Genomic DNA, 18198 nt, shown 5'->3' on the forward strand with positions numbered 1-18198 from the left:
AGCTGAAACTCAAGCAATCCCTGCCAGTAATATTTTAATGAGATCTTTTTCAGAAGTCAGCAGTGCTTCCAAACAATCCGGACAGGCAAGCGTTAGCACAGCCCACAGCCAGGGCTCCGGGGCCGGGACCACACCGGCCCCACTCCGCACGTCTCAGGCTCCAAAGGTCACGACGCTGCCATGCGTCACTGTTCTACGGACTTGAATAAGAAGCCTATGTGCTCAGAGGCATCCTACTTGACAACTCAAATGACTTCTGATTTCATGGGGTGAGTGCCGTCCTTTGATCGTACTGCCCTTGGGGTGTCCTGGCCAGAAGGCGGTCACAGGAACCCAGCGCCCAGCCCGCGGGCGCAAGGACCGGTCCAGCCCAGAGCCCCATGCGGGAAGCCTGGGGAAGCGGCCCTCGGGCACGGCAGCTGAGCGACCAGCAGTGACCTCAGATGACAGAAAACTGCGGGGCAGGTGCCGGCGTCCACCTTCAACAACATTCACACTCCAGCAAAGAGGCTGATTCGGTGTGTTTTGTTTTGTATTTGCAGGCACTGGGGTTGAAACAAAGCGACCGTGGACACACGGTTTACATTCTCCCGGAGGCCAGCTTCCTCCCTGAAAGTGCTGTGTGACCATTCATCATGTCCTGTCACAGGACTGCTGAGAGGATTCATGAAAGGAGGCTGGTATCTCCTTTGAAGGCAATCTTTCCACTGTCAAAAACACCACAACCAACCTAACAGGCAACAAACACTCAAGGTGAAAACCAAATGGAAACAATCACCTCCGTCCCAACCCCACCTGGCTCGCGGGGTCACTTCGCTGGGGCCCCCAGGGCCGCGCACAACCAGCGGTGGCAGCCGGCGCAGCTTCAGACCTGCCGTGGCCGCTCGCCCAGTCGGCAGAGAGCACCAGCCCCTCAGGGACTGTCTCGGGGGGACTCGCACCACGGGGGCCTTGTTGCCGCTCCCCCCAGAGCCCCCTCGACAACAGTGAGAGGTCTGTGCCCACGAGAGGGCACCTCTAACCCGCGTGATGTCCCTGCGTCCCGGACAGCGAGTGATGAGGTCACGGCGCCAAGAGCACAGGCCCCCGCCAGCTTGCTCTGCTCCGCTTCTGCCGGCGCAGTCCCCACACTTGTCCATGAAACGGAGCCCACGCCCAGCACAGGCAGCTGGAGGGCGCTGTGAAAAGCGACAGCGACGGAGCCCCTCGGGCGCTCAGCTCAGAACAAGGGCCACTCGCAGGAGGCTGAAGACAAGCTCACCCCGGCACCTCCCATCGTCTCCCCAAGAACCGTCCAGAACAGGGAGGGAAACACAGACCTACCCGGGGCACGGCACCCGCACAACACGAGGATGGGGCCCGGACCCCACGCGGAACGATGCTCCTGGGCGGGGCCCACAGTGCCTCCACGAGGCCGAGCACCAGAGACAGAGCGGGGGGGGGGGGGGGGGGTGCTCCCGCCAGAGCGGGCCTGGGGGGCCTAAGAGCGCACAGCTTCTGAGATGAGTCCTTCGAAACTGGGCAGCGGCGGCAGGCAAAGAAGTAAGCGGGGGGAATGCAGGGGCCGGCAGGCACAGGGCCTCGCCTCCAGAGGACACTCAGCCCTCCTCACCCTCGGACAGACACCCGCGAAGCCACCGGGCTCTGCAGAATTGTCAGCAGAGGGCACCGTCGGAGGGCGAATCTTGTAAACACCCCAACCATGAAAATGCACACGAGGAAGATACGCAGGTCCACAAAGAACCACTGCAAAAAATCAGAAGATGAAACTGCACACGTATCAGAGACAAAGTCAGTCTGGAAAAACAAGAAAACTGTAAGACAACGCTTTCAACAAAACAAAATATACTTAACATCTGAGGATATGAAAATCACCTTGAATCAAAACCTCAAAACTTAGGAGGAAAATGGATTGAAAACCAGAAAGAAATGAGAGTTGATTTGACACAAGAAAGAAATGAGAAAAAAGGACAAAAGTATCTCAGAAATTAATATAAACTGTAAGGTGCTCAGGGGAGAAAAGACTCGAATAAAAATGTAGTAAGAGGCAAAGAAGAAAGGCAGAAAAACAAGAGAATAAAAATGAGACAAAGAAAAGAAATTAAAGGGCCAGGAAAAAAAACAGGGGAAAAGGAAGCAACCAAAGGAGGACATGTACTCAGTCGTCAGAGCCCCCGGAGAAGGAAGACAAACGTGCGGCAGAGGTTAACACTCAAACTATAATCCAAGGAAACTTTCAAGAAACAGAAAACAAAACAAACCGACACACTGAAAGGGCATGTGGGCACCTGGGAAAGTTAACCCATAAAAATCAACTTCCACAAAGTCTCCTAAAACGGTCAGCTTTCCAAGATAAAGAAAACCCTCCAGGTAAAAAGAGAAAATAAACCATCAAGACGAGAGAATTAACCTGGCATCAGGCTTTCCCAAACCAACACAGAAAGCAATGCAACAGCACCGAAAAATCACTGAAAGCAAGTGTGAACCCACATTTGTATATCCAGCCTAACCGTCCTCCACACATCAAGGCCACAGAAAAACCGTTTCAACCTGCAAAACATCAGGGGACTCTGCACCTGAGCTTTGCGAAGGCTCAGCCACAGGCAGGGGCCGTCCCAACAAGGGAAGAGCGGGGAAACCTCAGAAAAACGCAGCAATAAGCATTTATAATATATAAACACGCAGCTGGTGCTACAGCAGAGGTGAGGAGGAGGCTGGGAAACGTCAAGCGCTGTGACAAGGTAGAAATGATGTAACAAAGCACGAAGGGAAGGGGACACAACAGGCTCCGGATGCAGTGTGGCCACCGGGGAGCCGAGGAGAAGGCTGACGCAAGCCGAACAGGAAACACACGTGAAAACCGGGGACCGAAGACGCCCAGAAACACTTACATACAAAAGTAACCACTAGAGCACAGTTAAAAACCATCCTAAACACAAACAAAAATCTTAATTAAGGAGCAAAGACTACACATCTCACCAAAAAACAGAGCAACTATAAAAAGTACACATCATCATAAAGCACTGTGACCGAGTCAGAACCCACCTTGTCAGCTGTATCAATACAGATGACGGGCTTAGCTCACCCCTGACAGGAAAACGCTTTTCGACTGGACTCAGAAAACAAGCCCGCCGTGTGCTCTACACAAGAGACATACCTAAAGGAAGGGCTACAAATCAAGCAGAATGGAGGTGTTCCAGGCTGATGCAAACAGGAGAGCAGGGGCAACGGCCCTGACTGAGGACAAAGGAGACATCAAGCCCACTGGGCAAAGGCTGACGCTTTTCAATGGTAAAAATCACGACTCACGGTGAACATGTAACACTTACGGATGTTTATGTACCAAATAACACAGCAACCCCCATACAAGGCAAAAACTGCAGGAGATGCAAGGAGATAAAGACAGAAACACAAGGACTTCCCTGGTGGCTCAGTGGTTAAGAATCCGCCTGCCAATGCAGGGGACACGGGTTCAATCCCTGGTCCAGGAAGATCCCACATGCCGCAGAGCAACTAAGCCCGTGCGCCACAACTACTGAGCCTGCGCTCTAGAGCCTGCAAGCCACAACTGCTGAGCCCACGCGCCTCAACTACTGAAGCCCACATGCCCAGAGCCTGTGCTCCGCAACAAGAGAAGCCACTGCAGTGAGAAGCCCACGCACCGCAACGAAGAGTAGCCCCCGCTCGCCACAACTAGAGAAAGCCTGCGTGCAGCAACGAAGACCCAACGCAGCCTAAAATAAATAATAAATAAATGAATTTATTAAAAAAAAAAAAGACAAAAACACACTAACAACGGAAAGCTCTGGGACACCACATCCATCCAGCACAAAACACATCACGTGGACAAAAATAAGCAAAGACACAGTGGGCGTAATCGGTAAGGTGCACCCCCTATAAACCCAGCAAGTCCTACACCCTGCCTAAGAATACGCCTTATTCTCAAGCACCCACAGCACATTCGCCGAAACTGAGCACCCCTGTTGCCCAACAGATCAGCAAAATTACAAACTGTGGCAACACACGCCAGGAGGCTGTGGGGAGACAGGCCCTTTCCCTCACCACCGGCGGGTGAGAACTGGCACGACCCTCCAGAGGGGAGCTTGGCAATTCCTAACGAAACTACCGACCCACTTACCTTCACCCCACAACACACACCCCCAAGAATACAACACCATCCGTGCACAAGGGAGGGGGTCGCCCAAGACACGTGGGTGCGGAGAAGCACCCCGCTTGCTGTGAAGAATGGGGAGCATCGCCACGAAACGGCATGGAGTGCGCTCCAGAACGTGCGAAGTGAAAACGGCCCACGGCAGAAGGGCGCCGACATTACGCTTCCTCAAGGGAGAGGCGGAAATCGCAAACACACGCTTGTGTCTGAGGGGGAGGAGACGGCACTGCTGGGTGCAGGCATTTGTACAGCTCTGGCTCTGAGAACCCCCAAAATAAACAACCAAACGAAAGCAGGGTGGGGGCCACACTGGAGGACAGACAGCAGAAGAGCCCAGCTGTGCCACTCGGAGGGACAGAGCCTGCTGCGGGGCAGCAGGAAAGGGCTCATCTAGTAACTCTGCGGCGCTGAGGACGCGGAACTCGGGGGCGCCGCAGGGCTACACACAGGAAGAACTGGGCAGACACATGCTACTCTGGACAGTCAGCCACTTCCTTCTCACAGGGCTTAGCAGTTGTGGATCTCCTTTTTATCTGCAAAGTAGGGTGGGACAAACAGCAAACCCACCGTGACGATGAGAGTCAGGCCTCCCAGGTGGGACGCGGGACGGCTCGGAGGGCCTGTCACGTCAGGTTGGACCCACCGCCTTCGGTACAGACACAGAAAACACAGGTGGGGCGGTGCACGTATCCCCAGCTGTACCCCCGAGGGGGCTGGAGCAAGACACCCAGGGTCCCGAGCACACCGGTGCCCAGACCTGGTCCCTGCACACGCGTCCCAACAAAAAGAACCGCGGCTCTGTGGAGAAACGGTCGATTCCACTGTTAGGGCAGGAAAAATATAAGGTAAGCCTGGAACATTTGTGACGTGAGAGAGTAAGAACCCTTCAGAAGGTGACAGGTTACGTCAACAGGACAGAGGAGCCCAACTGAAGGGCTCGCGAGGACCAAGCAGGGCTGGCAGAATTCCAACCAGCAAACGGGGGACAGAGGAGGAGAGCCTGTCAGCCCGCGGTCACTGACCACGGGAAGCAGTGGTGCCAACGAGGAGAAACAGGAGGGCGCGGTCCCTCAGCATTTCCCACAAGACACTTTCATTACAAAGGGACACAGATTTTCCAGCGGAGATGCCTGGGACCCCCCCCCCAGAACCAAGTGTTCAGAGTGATCACTCGCAGCGGGACACAGATGTCACGTACCTCCTGATACGATGCACTGAGGACACAGCATCACTGGTGCGACATTCCAGCCAAATTACATAACCTGGGTTTCATCAAGAGGAAACGTAAGATGAGCTCAAATTAAGAGACCTTCTACCAAATAACCGACCACACACTCTTCAAAGTGTCAAGATCAGGAAAGACAGGCAAAGACAGAGGACCCGTCATAGACCAGAGAAGGCTACAGAGACATGGTGACCAAATTCCAGGAGGGGTACTGGATGGGATCCTACACCTTCAGTGGAGAATGGTAACAATCAAATACACACAAAACATTTGCAAAAGACATATCTGGTTAAAAAAAAACACAACTCATCCAAACTATACAAAGAACTCCGAAAACTCAATAGCAAGAAAACAAACAACTCAATTTTTAAAATGGATCAACGGGGCTTCCCTGATGGCGCAGCGGTTGAGAGTCCGCCTGCCGATGCAGGGAACGCGGGTTCGTGCCCCGGTCCGGGAAGATCCCACATGCCGCAGAGCAGCTGGGCCCGTGAGGCATGGCCACTGAGCCTGCGCGTCCGGAGCCTGCGCTCCGCAACGGGAGAGGCCACAACAGTGAGAGGCCCGCGTACCGAAATAAATAAATAAATAAAAATTTAAAAAATAAAATAAAATGGATCAACGATCTTAAAAGACCCCTCGCCAAAGAAGCAGCACATGAAGAGATGCTCCACGTCATGCATCAGGGAAATGCAATTTAAAGCAACGAGACACCACGACACACCTATTAGGACGGCCAGAATCTAGAGCACCGACACCACCAGGTGCTGGTGGGGACGTGGAGCAGCAGGAACCTCACTCGTAACCGACGGGAATGCGACATGGAGCAGCTACTCTGCAAGACAGCCCGGCAGGTTTTTAAAAAACTAAACATACTCTCACCATACGAACCAGCAATCGTGCTCCTCGGTATTTACCCAAAGGAGCTGAAAACTCATGTCCACACAAAAGCCTGCACACGGGTATTTATAGCAGCTGTATTCACAGTGGCCAAAACTTGGAAGTAACCAAGATGTCCTTCAGCAGGTGACAGATAAATAAACTGTGGTGCATCCAGACAGCAGAATGTTATTCAGCCCTGAAAAGAGAGAAATGAGGTACCAAGCCACGAGAGGACACGGAGGAACCTTAGATGCGTTTAACTAAGTGAAAGAAGCCAATCTGAAAAGGCTACAGACTGTATGATTCCAACTCTATGACACTCTGGAAAAGACAAAACTATGGAGACAGTAAAAAGATCAAGGGTTGCCAGGGGCTGCGGGGAGGGAGGGATGACAGATGAAGCACAGAGGATGTTTAGGGCCGTGAAACTACTCTGTATTATACTGTAAAGGTGGATACAGGCCATCATACATCTGTCCAAACCCACAGAACGTGCAACACCAAGAGGGAACCCGGATGTAAACTGTGGACTCTGGTGGTGATGAAGTGTCCGTGCAGGTTCATCGACTGCAACAAACGCAGCATCCGGTGGGGGCGTGGATGATGCGGGAGGCTGTGCAGGTGCGAGGGGAGCGGGGGACGGGGCGGGGGGGCGTATGGGAACTCTCTGCACTTTCCACTCAATTTGGCCGTGAACCTAAAACTGCTCTAAAATATAAAGTTTCTTAACTTAAAATTAAATTCTGAAAGACCAAGTCAAATAAGGTCCCTAGTCAGCAGTATCACACCAGCGATGCACGTTAGGGCAAGCTGGGGGATATACAGGAACTCTCTGTACTCTTCGTGCAACTTTGCTGCAAGTCTAAAATGAGTTCACAATAAATTTGTTTTTAAAGACACATCCTAAAGAAATAATCCTAAACTAAAAACAGAAAAAGAGAAATTAAGCCTTAGCTCTGATGAACAAAGGCATATGAAGGACTTTTTAAATTCCAGATTTCGTATTAACTGTCACACATATAACCCACAAGTACCCCTGAAGACCTAAATTAGGCACAACCAGCAACGTACGAGGCCACGCCGCAGGACCTCCGGTGGCGTGCATCCCTCCCACCATCTCCTCAAGGTGCCCCCTCACCCCACACTCCTCCCCACACTCACGCCCTCCCCGTCAGTCTGGAAATACGCGCTCTTTTTCTCTTCTTTAGAAAACGCCTAAGGCAGAAGTTAATCCACATGCCTTTCCCACGAGCCCTCCCCTCCCAGCACAGGGACCCCAGCGGCCAGAGTGGTTCAGGGACTGGTTACATTGAGCCAAAAAAAATAAAAAAACAAATATATTGAAAATAACGGGAACTCGCGTTCTGTCTGTCTGTGAAGGGATTCAAAAGTAAGGAAACGAAGAAGACTAGAAGCAGCCCTGAGGTCCTAGACTAGAATCTCAGCATCAACTAGAACACACAGGGTTGTTCTAGATACAGAAAGGGGCACGCGCCCACGCACGCGCACACTCACTTGTACACATACATACGTTCCGGGCTCTGACTGCTGGGGGCCTGGAGCAGGGACCCCCGTAGCAATCAGCACACACAGTGCTCAGATACTGGTCTCTAAATACCACCCTCCACCGCAAGGAAGCAGGCTCCTGGGCGCCACTGCGGGTGAGGGCAGGGGAAGCACAAGAGGCACCTGGACACCTCTCACGCTTACAGGACGAGGGCAACGTTTCAAAAGGATATAGGAAACCGCTTGAAGAAGCTTCCACTGACCAAATCTAGAAATAACGAGAGCATTGATTACAACCCTCTGAATACAGCAGGAATCCATGCGTCCATACACAGTGATGAATGAATGCATGAATGAATGAGGACGGAGGGAGGGAAGGAGGGAGGGAAGGAGGGAAGCTCTTCTTCACGGCAGAAGGCAACCAGTAAATGTGGAAGGCGTGATGGAAACTGAGCATCGTGACCTGGCCCCCAGCCTGGCGGTCCTGACGCAAGGGCAGTCTGCAAGGGTGCTAAGGCCGGGTGAGGGGTGATGGGAACAGAGTACCTGCGTGACCCTGGAGTGCCTCCTTACACAACACTGATAAGCGCTAAGGGACTAGCTGACTACACAGTGGAGAAAGCTGCTTTCTCAGCCAGGCAACTTAACCAGGTGATCAAGGCTAAGATCACCTAGTGATGCCAAGGGTCATCCTACAGAACAAGAGACCTGCCCTCTTCAGCACCGTCAGGAATGGGGAGACTGGGAAGAGGTTCACGCCACAAGCCAGCCGGACACCGCACACGCCTGGATCAAAGAGAAACCAGGACAGGCGGTGAAGTGGGAGCAGGTCTGGGGACCCTGGGGCATCAGGGCTGATTTCCCGATGCGGGGGGATGGGTGCAGTAGTAACACAAGAGAACGTCCAGCGTTGTCAGCATTTAGGGGTGACGGAACATCCCACACGCGTACTTGTGTGTGTAAAGAGGGGGTGACGAGGGCTTCCCTGGTGACGCAGTGGTTGAGCGTCCACCTGCCGACGCAGGGGACGCGGGTTTGTGCCCCAGTCCGGGAAGATCCCACATGCCGCAGAGCGGCTGGGCCTGTGAGCCATGGCCGCTGAGCCTGCGCGTCCGGAGCCTGTGCTCCGCGACGGGAGAGGTCCCAACAGTGAGAGGCCCACGTACCGCAAAAAAAAAAAAAAAAAAAAGGGGGTATCAAAATAAAGGTGGTAAAATGTTCAGAATTGAGAATCTGAATGGAGTTTTTTATACTGTTCTTACAACTTTTCTGTATGTTTGAAACTACTCTAAATCAAAAGAAAAACATTTTGAAAAACACTAATCATTATATTCTGGGAAGAAGATGCCAGAGGCGTCAAAGTTTCTTTGAATCTTCCCAAAGGCCATATAAAACACACAGCAACTAGAAAGCAAAACCAAACGCTAGCAGACAACATTTACAACCAAACCGGTGAAGATGAACCGCGAGCAGCCACAAGCCTATCTGAAAACTGTGCAGGAAGAGCAGCGGGGCAGCTGCGAGGCCCCAAGGCCCCCAGGGGCCAGCGGGTGTTCACCGGGAGGAGTGGCAGGTTCACTGGAGAGCAGCAGCTACAGCCAGGAGTTCTCTCCTCTCAGCAGCAGCCTCGCCACTAGGAACTCTGCCTCCGACCTGCCAGGGCCCCGCAGCACAGGGCCTCACGCAGAAGAGAACCTGCGAGGAGCGAAATTAAAGCTGAGCAGGACAGTCCGGGACCATGGAGGCAAGAAGGTCCAGGTGAGAGTCAGGGAGCAGCAGAGCCTGACGTCTCAGACAGCAAGTTCGTCACCACGCGGAAACAACGGAAGAGGAGCTCAGTGAAGCTGGCAAACCTGCAAACCACCTCCTCCTAAAGGCTCAAGACAGCAAAATTCACATAAAAGTGAACCACAGAGAGGTCAGGTCCCAGAGAAGCTGCCCTAGGAAAAAAAGAGAATAAGGAGCAGAACAACATCCCTACAGATGATCAGAAACCGCAAAAAGACGTAATCAAAACGAGATCAAAACTGCTATGTTCTACTTCCAAACAAGCTAAAAGACACTGAGAAAACGATAAGAAGCATGAAAGAATAACATAAATCAGAATCAGCGAAACTCAGAAATGAGGTGACAAAGGCAAGGAAACATCAGAAACAAAAGAAAATTTCACCTGAGAAATGAAGACTCTCCACGAAAAAGAACACAAGAGCAAACAAACGCAACAAATGATACCTTAAGAAGGAATTAGAAGAGCGAGAAGCATAAACAGGGTAAAAGTTTTTAAAAGAGAGACTGAAAGGATTAAAGAGAAAAGCACCAATACTGATGGCAGATACAAAAGATACAGCGTCTGAGTAACAGGAATCTCCGAAGAGGAAAACAAAAACAAAGAAAGCATTAAAGAAAATGTTCCTGAATACAAAAAGGTTTAACTGCATGTTGAAAGAACACAACCTCTCCCTGAGAACGCCAACCCAAGACAGCCAATTCCAAGTAAAAGGCTGGGCTTTAAGGGAAAAGAATTCTGTGGGCATCTTTGGGCAGAAAGAACACATGAGAAACACAAGAGAAATAAAATTAGACTATCATCAGACTGACAGCAACCTTCCATACCAGGAAAAAAATTATCGAGTTGTAACTATTTACTCAAGATAGATTCTCAAGGAAAGAAAACGTGAGCCACGGCTTTTCTAGCCATCAAAACCGCCATCGACATGCACAAATACGGGGAACGCAGCCCCCACGAAACATTCCAGAAGAATCCAACAGACGAGATTCAGAAAACCAAATGACTAAACAGACATCCACACAGACTTGTAATTAGCATTAAACATAAAGTTACTTATGGAACTAAGATGAAGGGTCCAGGGAGAGAGGACAGCGTGAAACAGCCGTGTGATGTAAGCAAAACACATGCATGAGCGGCAGTCCTCGCTGGAGTGTAGCCCACCCGACGCTCTCCCTCCCAGCATCCGGCCAAGTCGCCAAAGGCCCTTCCCTGGGAGTAAGGATCATACCCGACGTAAGACCCACCCCAACCAAGCCTAAAACCTGCACAGGGAAGGCAAGTCTGCAGGGTGAGCCCCACTGGGTGAGGGAGCTCAGAAACACCATGGGATTTCCACAGACCCTACTGAACACCAAAGTGAGACACAAGACACACAAGTTCAAGATGAGCAGCCAGGAGCTGAACTAAAACAAGAGTCAGTACTCTTCAGAGGATGACGACATGTCATCCACAAAATCCAGCATCCAAGCGCCAATGGCTAGACATGCAGAGAGACAGGAAACCATGACCCACGGTCAAAGGAAAAAGCAGTCGACAGAGACTGAATCGAGACGCCCCCGATGTTGGACTTGACAAAACCATGAGAGAAGCTTTTACAAACAGGTTCAAAGAATGCTGGGAAAATGTGGCCTCAGTACGTGAGCAGACAGGTAAATCTCAGCAAAGACTCAGCAGCCATAAAAAAGACTTAAGTGGAAATCCCAGAACTGCAGATACATCGACAAATGAAAACTTCACCGGACAGACTGCAGAGCTGACTGGAGAAGACAGGGAATCTGAAGACAGATCAGTAGAAATGATCCAGTCCGAACAGAGAAAGAAGTGATTAAAGAGGGACAAATACAGACTCCGAGACCCACAGGGCAATATCAAAAAGATCTAACAGAGGTCTAACTGGGAATCCCAATAGAAAAAGACTGAAACAGAGAAAGTTTTGAAGAAATAAAGGCCAAAGTGTTGCAAATTTGAGGAAAACTACTGACCTACAGATCCAAGAAGCTCAGAGAAGCCCAAGCAGAGTGACTAGCAAGAGAACCAAGTCTAAACACCACACGGACGAACTTCAAAGAAGTAAGACGATCGCCTCAAAACAGCTGGAGAAGTGACTCACGTGACAGACAGGAAACAAGGACTGAAATCACAGTGAGGCCCTGAACACGATGCAACAACGTCTCTAAGGACAACGACGGTCACACGTTTACGGCTGTTTTCAGGTCTAAGAATAAGAGCTCTGCAATTTTGCAAAACACATTGGGAAATCTCCCATCTTTTTTGTGATCCGGAACAAGATAACATGTCTAAATGAGAATAGGAGTTTCCCTGGAAAAGAGAAAGAGACCAGCAGTTAAGACAGGATTCAAGGAGTAGAGGAAAAACGTGAAGGATGGCTAAAATTCTTACAATCACTCATCCCTATTAGTCGGTCATTCTATAAAGTTAAGTGATGTATGTCTGGATCTGCTCGGCTTATTCAAGAACATGAGAGAAAATTACATATTAAGTTAAGTTAAAAAAACAGAGCTGAAAGAAAAAAAAAACTGTCAACATTCAGGGAAAACTTCATTCAAACCTTTGAGCGTGAAATACAACCATTTTCAGGTAAACAAAAGCTGAAAGAATCCATCACCAGCAGACTGCACTACAAGAAACGCTAAATGCTGTCCTTCAAGCCAAAGGGAAATACCACAGATGGAAGCCTGGAACTTGGGGAAGGAACGAAAACACCAGAAATGGTAAATAAGCAGGTAAATATAAAAGACGATGTTTTCTTTCTTCCTGTGATTTACTAATAAAACAACCGGCAGTTTAAAGAAAAAATAACAATACTTTAAAGTTGGGTTTGTAATTACATACAAAGACACGACAGCAAACAAAACAAGAAACTAACAAACTTTGGACAAACGGAAACAGGCAACAACAACCTTCCTTCACGTTAACCCCAGTACCCAGGGAGGACAGTCAGCCCCACAAAGGTCAGTCTTCGGACGGAATCTCCCCATATTCTCTTCGAAGTCAGTCTAAATCTCATCGTGTTAAGCTACAGTGATCAAACTTCCTCATGCAAAGAACTTCTTGCTCACATGATATCCACAAATAGGTTGATTTGAATATAAAGTATCGAATGTACCGAGAAAACAAGTACTCCAAGGGCGGTGAGACAACATGTGCGCGAACGACAGCCCGTTCTCGGCGTGCCTGACTCCCTGAAGAGGCGAGCGGGACGCAGATGCCCCGAGGCCCTTCCAGCCCCCGTCCCTGCATCCGTGCGGTACCTCTACTCCCGATCCCGGTGCCGGAGAGTCCACTTTCCTCTTTTTCCTGGGCCCGATGGCAGCCAGTGCTGTGAGGTTGGCATCTCGCTGCCTCATCTGTGCCAGTTCTTGTTGCTGCATCTTTGTTTTGAAAAGGAAAACAGGGACTGTCATTTCACGCACTTTTTTTATTACTACAAAAGTAATACATAGACACCAAAGGGTTTTCTAAACTTTCCTAAATGAAAATTTCATTTGACTGTTTTTTTTTAAACAGCAAGCATATTGTGCAATCAGAAAAACAGTGAAGCAATAGATGCTCACCTTAAAAAGCTCAGATCTGAGCAAATTGTGAGAGTACAGAGACTGGACTGCACCACATGAGAAATGACCGTGAAGTTTAAAAGCACAGGAAAACACTTTTGCAAACACCATAAATCGCTACGGGAAGGCCTATTGTGCAGAGATACCATCGCCTTCTCAGCCTCTCTCTCTCTCGTTAGGTGCTGAGGTTGAACACAAACGTATTTTCAAGTGTGCAGTGTAGACTCTTGGACTGGAAACGCTTACCTCCTTTGCCTTCTGTTTCAACCTTAACTGCTCTGGATCTTCTTGTCTGGACCGAGACTATTTTCAAACAGGTAAAAAAGAAAGATAAGTTGTGACCTAAACGTTCATCACCCGACAAACATGTCATCTTATACGTGACATGATGACATCTAAGTCACGTGACAGAACGCATTAAATTTTTAAACGTTTACAGCCAACGGATGAAAATTTATCATCATGAAAATCAATACCATTTGGATGTAAGAACCACGCCATGGTCCAATGTGACGTGAGGACGGTGGGCCAGGGCAGCCCGCAGGGCTCCGGGCCCAGTTAAGGGACCCGCCCCACGTGCTGGGCGACCTGCTGAGGTCTGGAGGCTTCCCGCCCCGGCTGCGCTCCTAACCCCGCGCACGTGTCATCGAGGCCAGCGCCAAACCCTGTTCCGGCTCCTCGAAACCCCAAGGGTGTCCGCGAGCGCCCAGGGTGGACAGGGGAAAACTGCGTGCAGCACGAGCACTTGCCTTTGCTGCCCGCATCAAGATCTCTCTCTCCTGTTCGTCCTTTCTCTGTTTCTCAATTTGATCAAGCTGTTCAAAAAATTTGAGCTGAGCCCGGACATCACTTGCCTGCTCGTATCTGTCATCATCCTAGAAAAAAGTGAAACGACTGTTTGTCACGAACTTGGGAACCCAGCCGGACAGTCCGCACACCGCTTCCCGCCCCCCTCGGCCCACTCCCCAGGCGGCGCGCAGACCCAAGCCCCTCTCGTCTCCAAGACTCTGCTTCTGAAGTGCTCTGGACGTGCACACGCCGCCTCAGGTAAGTCATCCGGGGGCTCGCAGGCAACTTTCCATTTTATACGCTTTGGTATCATTTGACTCTTCTAAGTTACATTTTAAATTTTTTTCTAATAGCGTAAAAAGTATTTTTAAAGCCAAGTGGCTACAGGCTTGTACTTCAAACGCTGCTCGGGCAGTGCCTGGCCGCTCCACGGTGCCCCTGAAAGAGGGTTTGCGTGACTGAAGAGGAAGGCGGATTCTGCCTGGAACCTGCTGTGAGAGGCCGGGCCTCCACAGCACACGACAGGGCACCACTCTGAGTCACGGGAGCGCGGGTGAGCCAGAGCCCCTCGGGTCTGCAGGGACAGCTCGGGCCGCAGCTGCTGGGAGCCCCCCGCGTGGAAACGGGCGGGGGGCTCCACCTTCTCCAGAGCTGAAGATGCCACCAGCCCGGACCCAGAAGGCTGGCTCCCTAACCGGAGGTCAGATCCTCCACACCCTCCTTCCACAGCCCAGTGGGTAGCGCCCGGAGCACCACGGGACTGAAAGAAGTGGCATCTTCCCAAAATCTCGTTCTGGGGAAAAGTCAAAACGAGCTCAACACTCTGCCGCTTCCCCTGTGCCCTCCAGGCAGCACCAGACCCGGGAGCGCCGCCAGGGCATCCCCTCCAGGAAACGGCGGGTTACCTTATAAGAGAAGTTCTTTTGCTGAGCCGTTTCTGATATCTTTTCTACAAGGTTCTGCAGCCTCTGTTGCGTGGCGTGTGACACGTAACTCACCACGTCTGGGTGTAACTCTGTTATGCCGTGTTTCTTACCTGGGGAACAGGCGGTATTTTACAATCACTGAAGTTCTTTTCTTTCCTTCACTGTTTTTCCCTTATCCCCCCGTTACCACTTTGTGCAACCTGAGGGTCGGGGGTGGTCTACACCTGCTCCAACTACCTGAGAACGTCACCGCCAACCCCACGGAAAGCACAACGCTGGCAAAACAGGTGACAAGGGACAAGGGGTGTCCCCCCAAGCCCAGGACAGCTCCGTGCTGAGCACCGCAGCCGTGGTCCACACCAGGCCCACTGGTGGAGGCCGGACGCCCAGGGCCATACCTATTTCCAATATTCTTCTTTGCAGAGGCGCCGGGAGGAGGAAGGTCTCGTCTTTGCAGGACCGCGTCAGGGTGCCCACTAACTCAGAGTTCGTAGCCAATATTCTCGCACTTTCTTCCGACAGGTTCACGCCGGCCATCGACGCTACGTCATTGATGTCATCGTCGTCCCTTCAGGAAAGAAGAGGAGGTGGGTCTAACGAACGAAGGGCCGCCAACTCGGCGGGCAGAGGGGCGGCTCTCCCGCGCTGCTGTCACCTGAGCACAAAGGCGGTCATCTGCGAGCGAATCTGTTCTTTTAAAGGAAGACCCACCCCAAGGTACGGCAGAGTGGGAGTCTCTGCACACAGATGTCAATGCCAAGTTCACAGAGAGCACAGCACCTACTCACTGCTTCAAGGAGTTTGTTCTGTGAAACCCTTTTTAAATGATCTCACAGCATTATTTTTAATACGATCACAACCTCTCAGAAAAGCTGGAAGAACAGTACAAAGGAAAGTCCGTGAACCACTTGAGGGTGAGCGGCCGACCTGACACCCAACCCCCAACCCCCCGGACACGGCAGTGTGGCTCCCTGTGGACAGAGGCACCCCTACGGAACTGGGGGGATGGCCTTTGAAACCGGGCCACCAGCCACGCCCAGACCCCCAGCTTTGGCTAACGGTCCCTATAGCGGCTCCCACAGCAAAGGGTCCAGCTCAGAACCATGAGCTGCGTTTTGCTGCCACGTCTCTGCAGCCCCTCCCTGACTCTCGTGCCCCTGACACCTGGAAGGTCCCAGGCCAGCTGTTCTGCAGCGTGTCCTCGTTTTCCCTCTGACGGACGTCCCTTTGTGACGAGCCGCGGGCAATGCACCTTTGGCAGGAATTTCACACGAGTCAGGGGCCTTGCTCACCCTGCACACGGAGCTCCCGCGCAGGGGGGCCCTGCCCGCTTCCCTGCGTCGGGGCGCCCCTCCCTCCCTGTGTAGTTACGAGGACCTCAGGGGAGGTGGTCTGAGACTGTGCAAATCCCGTTCCCCTAAACCACCCACTGACTCGTTTCTAGGGGCTCGGGTTCCTGTCTTACCCACAGGTACAATGTCACTACAGACACAGCTGGCAGGAGGGGGCCACTTGGGGGCTTCTGGGAACTCTGACGCTTGAGCACTGCTCTCTGACCAAACAAAGTGCACTAACTCGTCCTGCACCCTCGCGACTCCGGCCTGGAATCAGCACCCCCCTAAGGCACCCTGGTCACCGCGGCGGAAGCAGTTTTAGACGAGACCTGGGCGCTGGGTGTGCTGCTGCCATCATGGTGTCACCAATCCCAGGCCCCTCCAGTGGCAGAGCGGGTGGCTCCAGCCACAGCTTTTCCAGAGTATTCACAGCCGGACGTCCGACCCGACCCGACCCCACCGGGCTCGCCTCGTTTGCTCCTCTCTGTATTTCTAACTCCCTCACACCTGCAGGTGGACGCATCTTCCCATCTCCGCCACCCACCCTCTCCCTCGTGGATGTCCTCCCCACCCCTGTGGGCCCCCACCCTCCGTGCCAGACTGTGCCAGCCACCCATCTCCTTGCCCTGCCTGGAAGCCGACCCAGGCTCAGGCCACCACGGCTCCAGCACTGCCAACACCTGCCCTGCTCCCTAACAGCTTGAGGGACGAAGCTTCTGGGAAGGGAAGGGAAGGACCACCCAGGTCCCCCGACACACGCACTTTGCTACTGCTGGATCCGAACCAAAGTAGCCACTGTAGCCCCTCCTATGGCGGTGCTCAGACCAGCTGCTCGTCAAGAGCCCAAAGCACAGCATCTCTGAAGGTTCTGAGGTTGAAAGGAGGACACAGAAGCGTCCTCTGTTATGACTGTGATGCACTCAGAAGACCGAGCCATCGTATCACAGACACGAATCTCCCACTGGTCCGCGCGGAAAGTCAGCTGCTCTGCCATCCCGCCCTGTGTCTGCGGCAAACGTCCCTGAGCCGCTCTGTGGGAAAACACGCACACAGCGAGCGCGCGCACGTGCGTGTGTGTGTGTGTGTGCGCGTGTGTGCGTGCGTGTGTGTGTGTGTGTGCGTGTGTAGGGAATGAACGCAGCCTCAAAGCACCAACGGCCACCGGGCGAGGCCCTTCCCTCCGGGCGCCTCCTGAGCCAGGGCTCATTCCTTACCTAAACGAGCCTCCCCCGGGCTCCTTGAGCTTGTTTTTCTGTGCAGCAGCTGCTTGTGCTGAGACAGTAGAAAGAGCTTTGGTTCCAGGTAACACGGCAGGTTTCACCACAGGGACTGCAAAACAAGAGACGAGGGTATGCCCCCCGCGCACAGACTCGGAGATGGAGACACTGCCGTCCCCAGTGCTAGGCGGGCTGCACGGAGGGCCACTACTCCCAGCCCACCACAAGGAGGCTTCCTAAAACGTCAGAAACGTTGCGTTACTAACTCTAGATTAGAGTAAAAGCATAAGCAGCATCTCTCACGCATTTGCCTTCCTGTAGCTCATCAAACTCTTTGGAATGTAGGAACGACTACTCGTTAAGAACCCAGTCCTGAATGTGTAATTGTAAAAATCGTACTGACGGGGCGATGCCCGTACAACCCTGTGAATGTACTAACGCCACTGAATTGTACACCTGTTCACGTGACTAAAATGGCCAAGTCTGTGTTACATGAGTTTCACCACAATTAAAAAAACAGGGAGACAGGGCCCTGGGGAGAGCGGCCCGGCCGCCGGCCCTCACCTGGCTGCAGCTGGTTCAGCTGGATCTGCTGGGGCGTGGTGAGCACGATGCGGTTGTGGGGCTGCCGGAGCGCCACCATGGGCGTCTGTGTCAGCGTCACCTGCGGCGGCCGGATCAGCGCTCCAGGCTTGGGCGGCGGCTGGATCACCTGGAGCAGAGCCCACGGGGCACGTGAGCTCACATCCCACCCCCGCCCCCACCGCAGAGGGGGCTCCCACAC

General features: G+C 52.2%; 1 protein-coding gene across 1 annotated transcript in view; it reads right to left on the reverse strand.

The window, feature by feature from the left end:
• The window catches only part of TAF4 (TATA-box binding protein associated factor 4), a gene marked incomplete at its 5' end in the record, with an annotated part of 71674 nt that overhangs the window by 3151 nt on the left and 50325 nt on the right, over window positions 1–18198 (reverse strand). Inside the window, 7 exons of the mRNA XM_082671584.1 lie at window positions 12846–12965; window positions 13395–13451; window positions 13898–14023; window positions 14843–14973; window positions 15262–15431; window positions 17412–17526; window positions 17979–18126. Coding sequence (XP_082527710.1) covers window positions 12846–12965; window positions 13395–13451; window positions 13898–14023; window positions 14843–14973; window positions 15262–15431; window positions 17412–17526; window positions 17979–18126 — 867 coding nt within the window. The remainder of the gene's footprint in view (window positions 1–12845; window positions 12966–13394; window positions 13452–13897; window positions 14024–14842; window positions 14974–15261; window positions 15432–17411; window positions 17527–17978; window positions 18127–18198) is intronic.

The sequence above is a fragment of the Grampus griseus genome, assembly GCF_964374135.1.
Source record: "Grampus griseus genome assembly, chromosome: 14".
NCBI classification, from domain to species: Eukaryota; Metazoa; Chordata; class Mammalia; order Artiodactyla; family Delphinidae; genus Grampus; species Grampus griseus.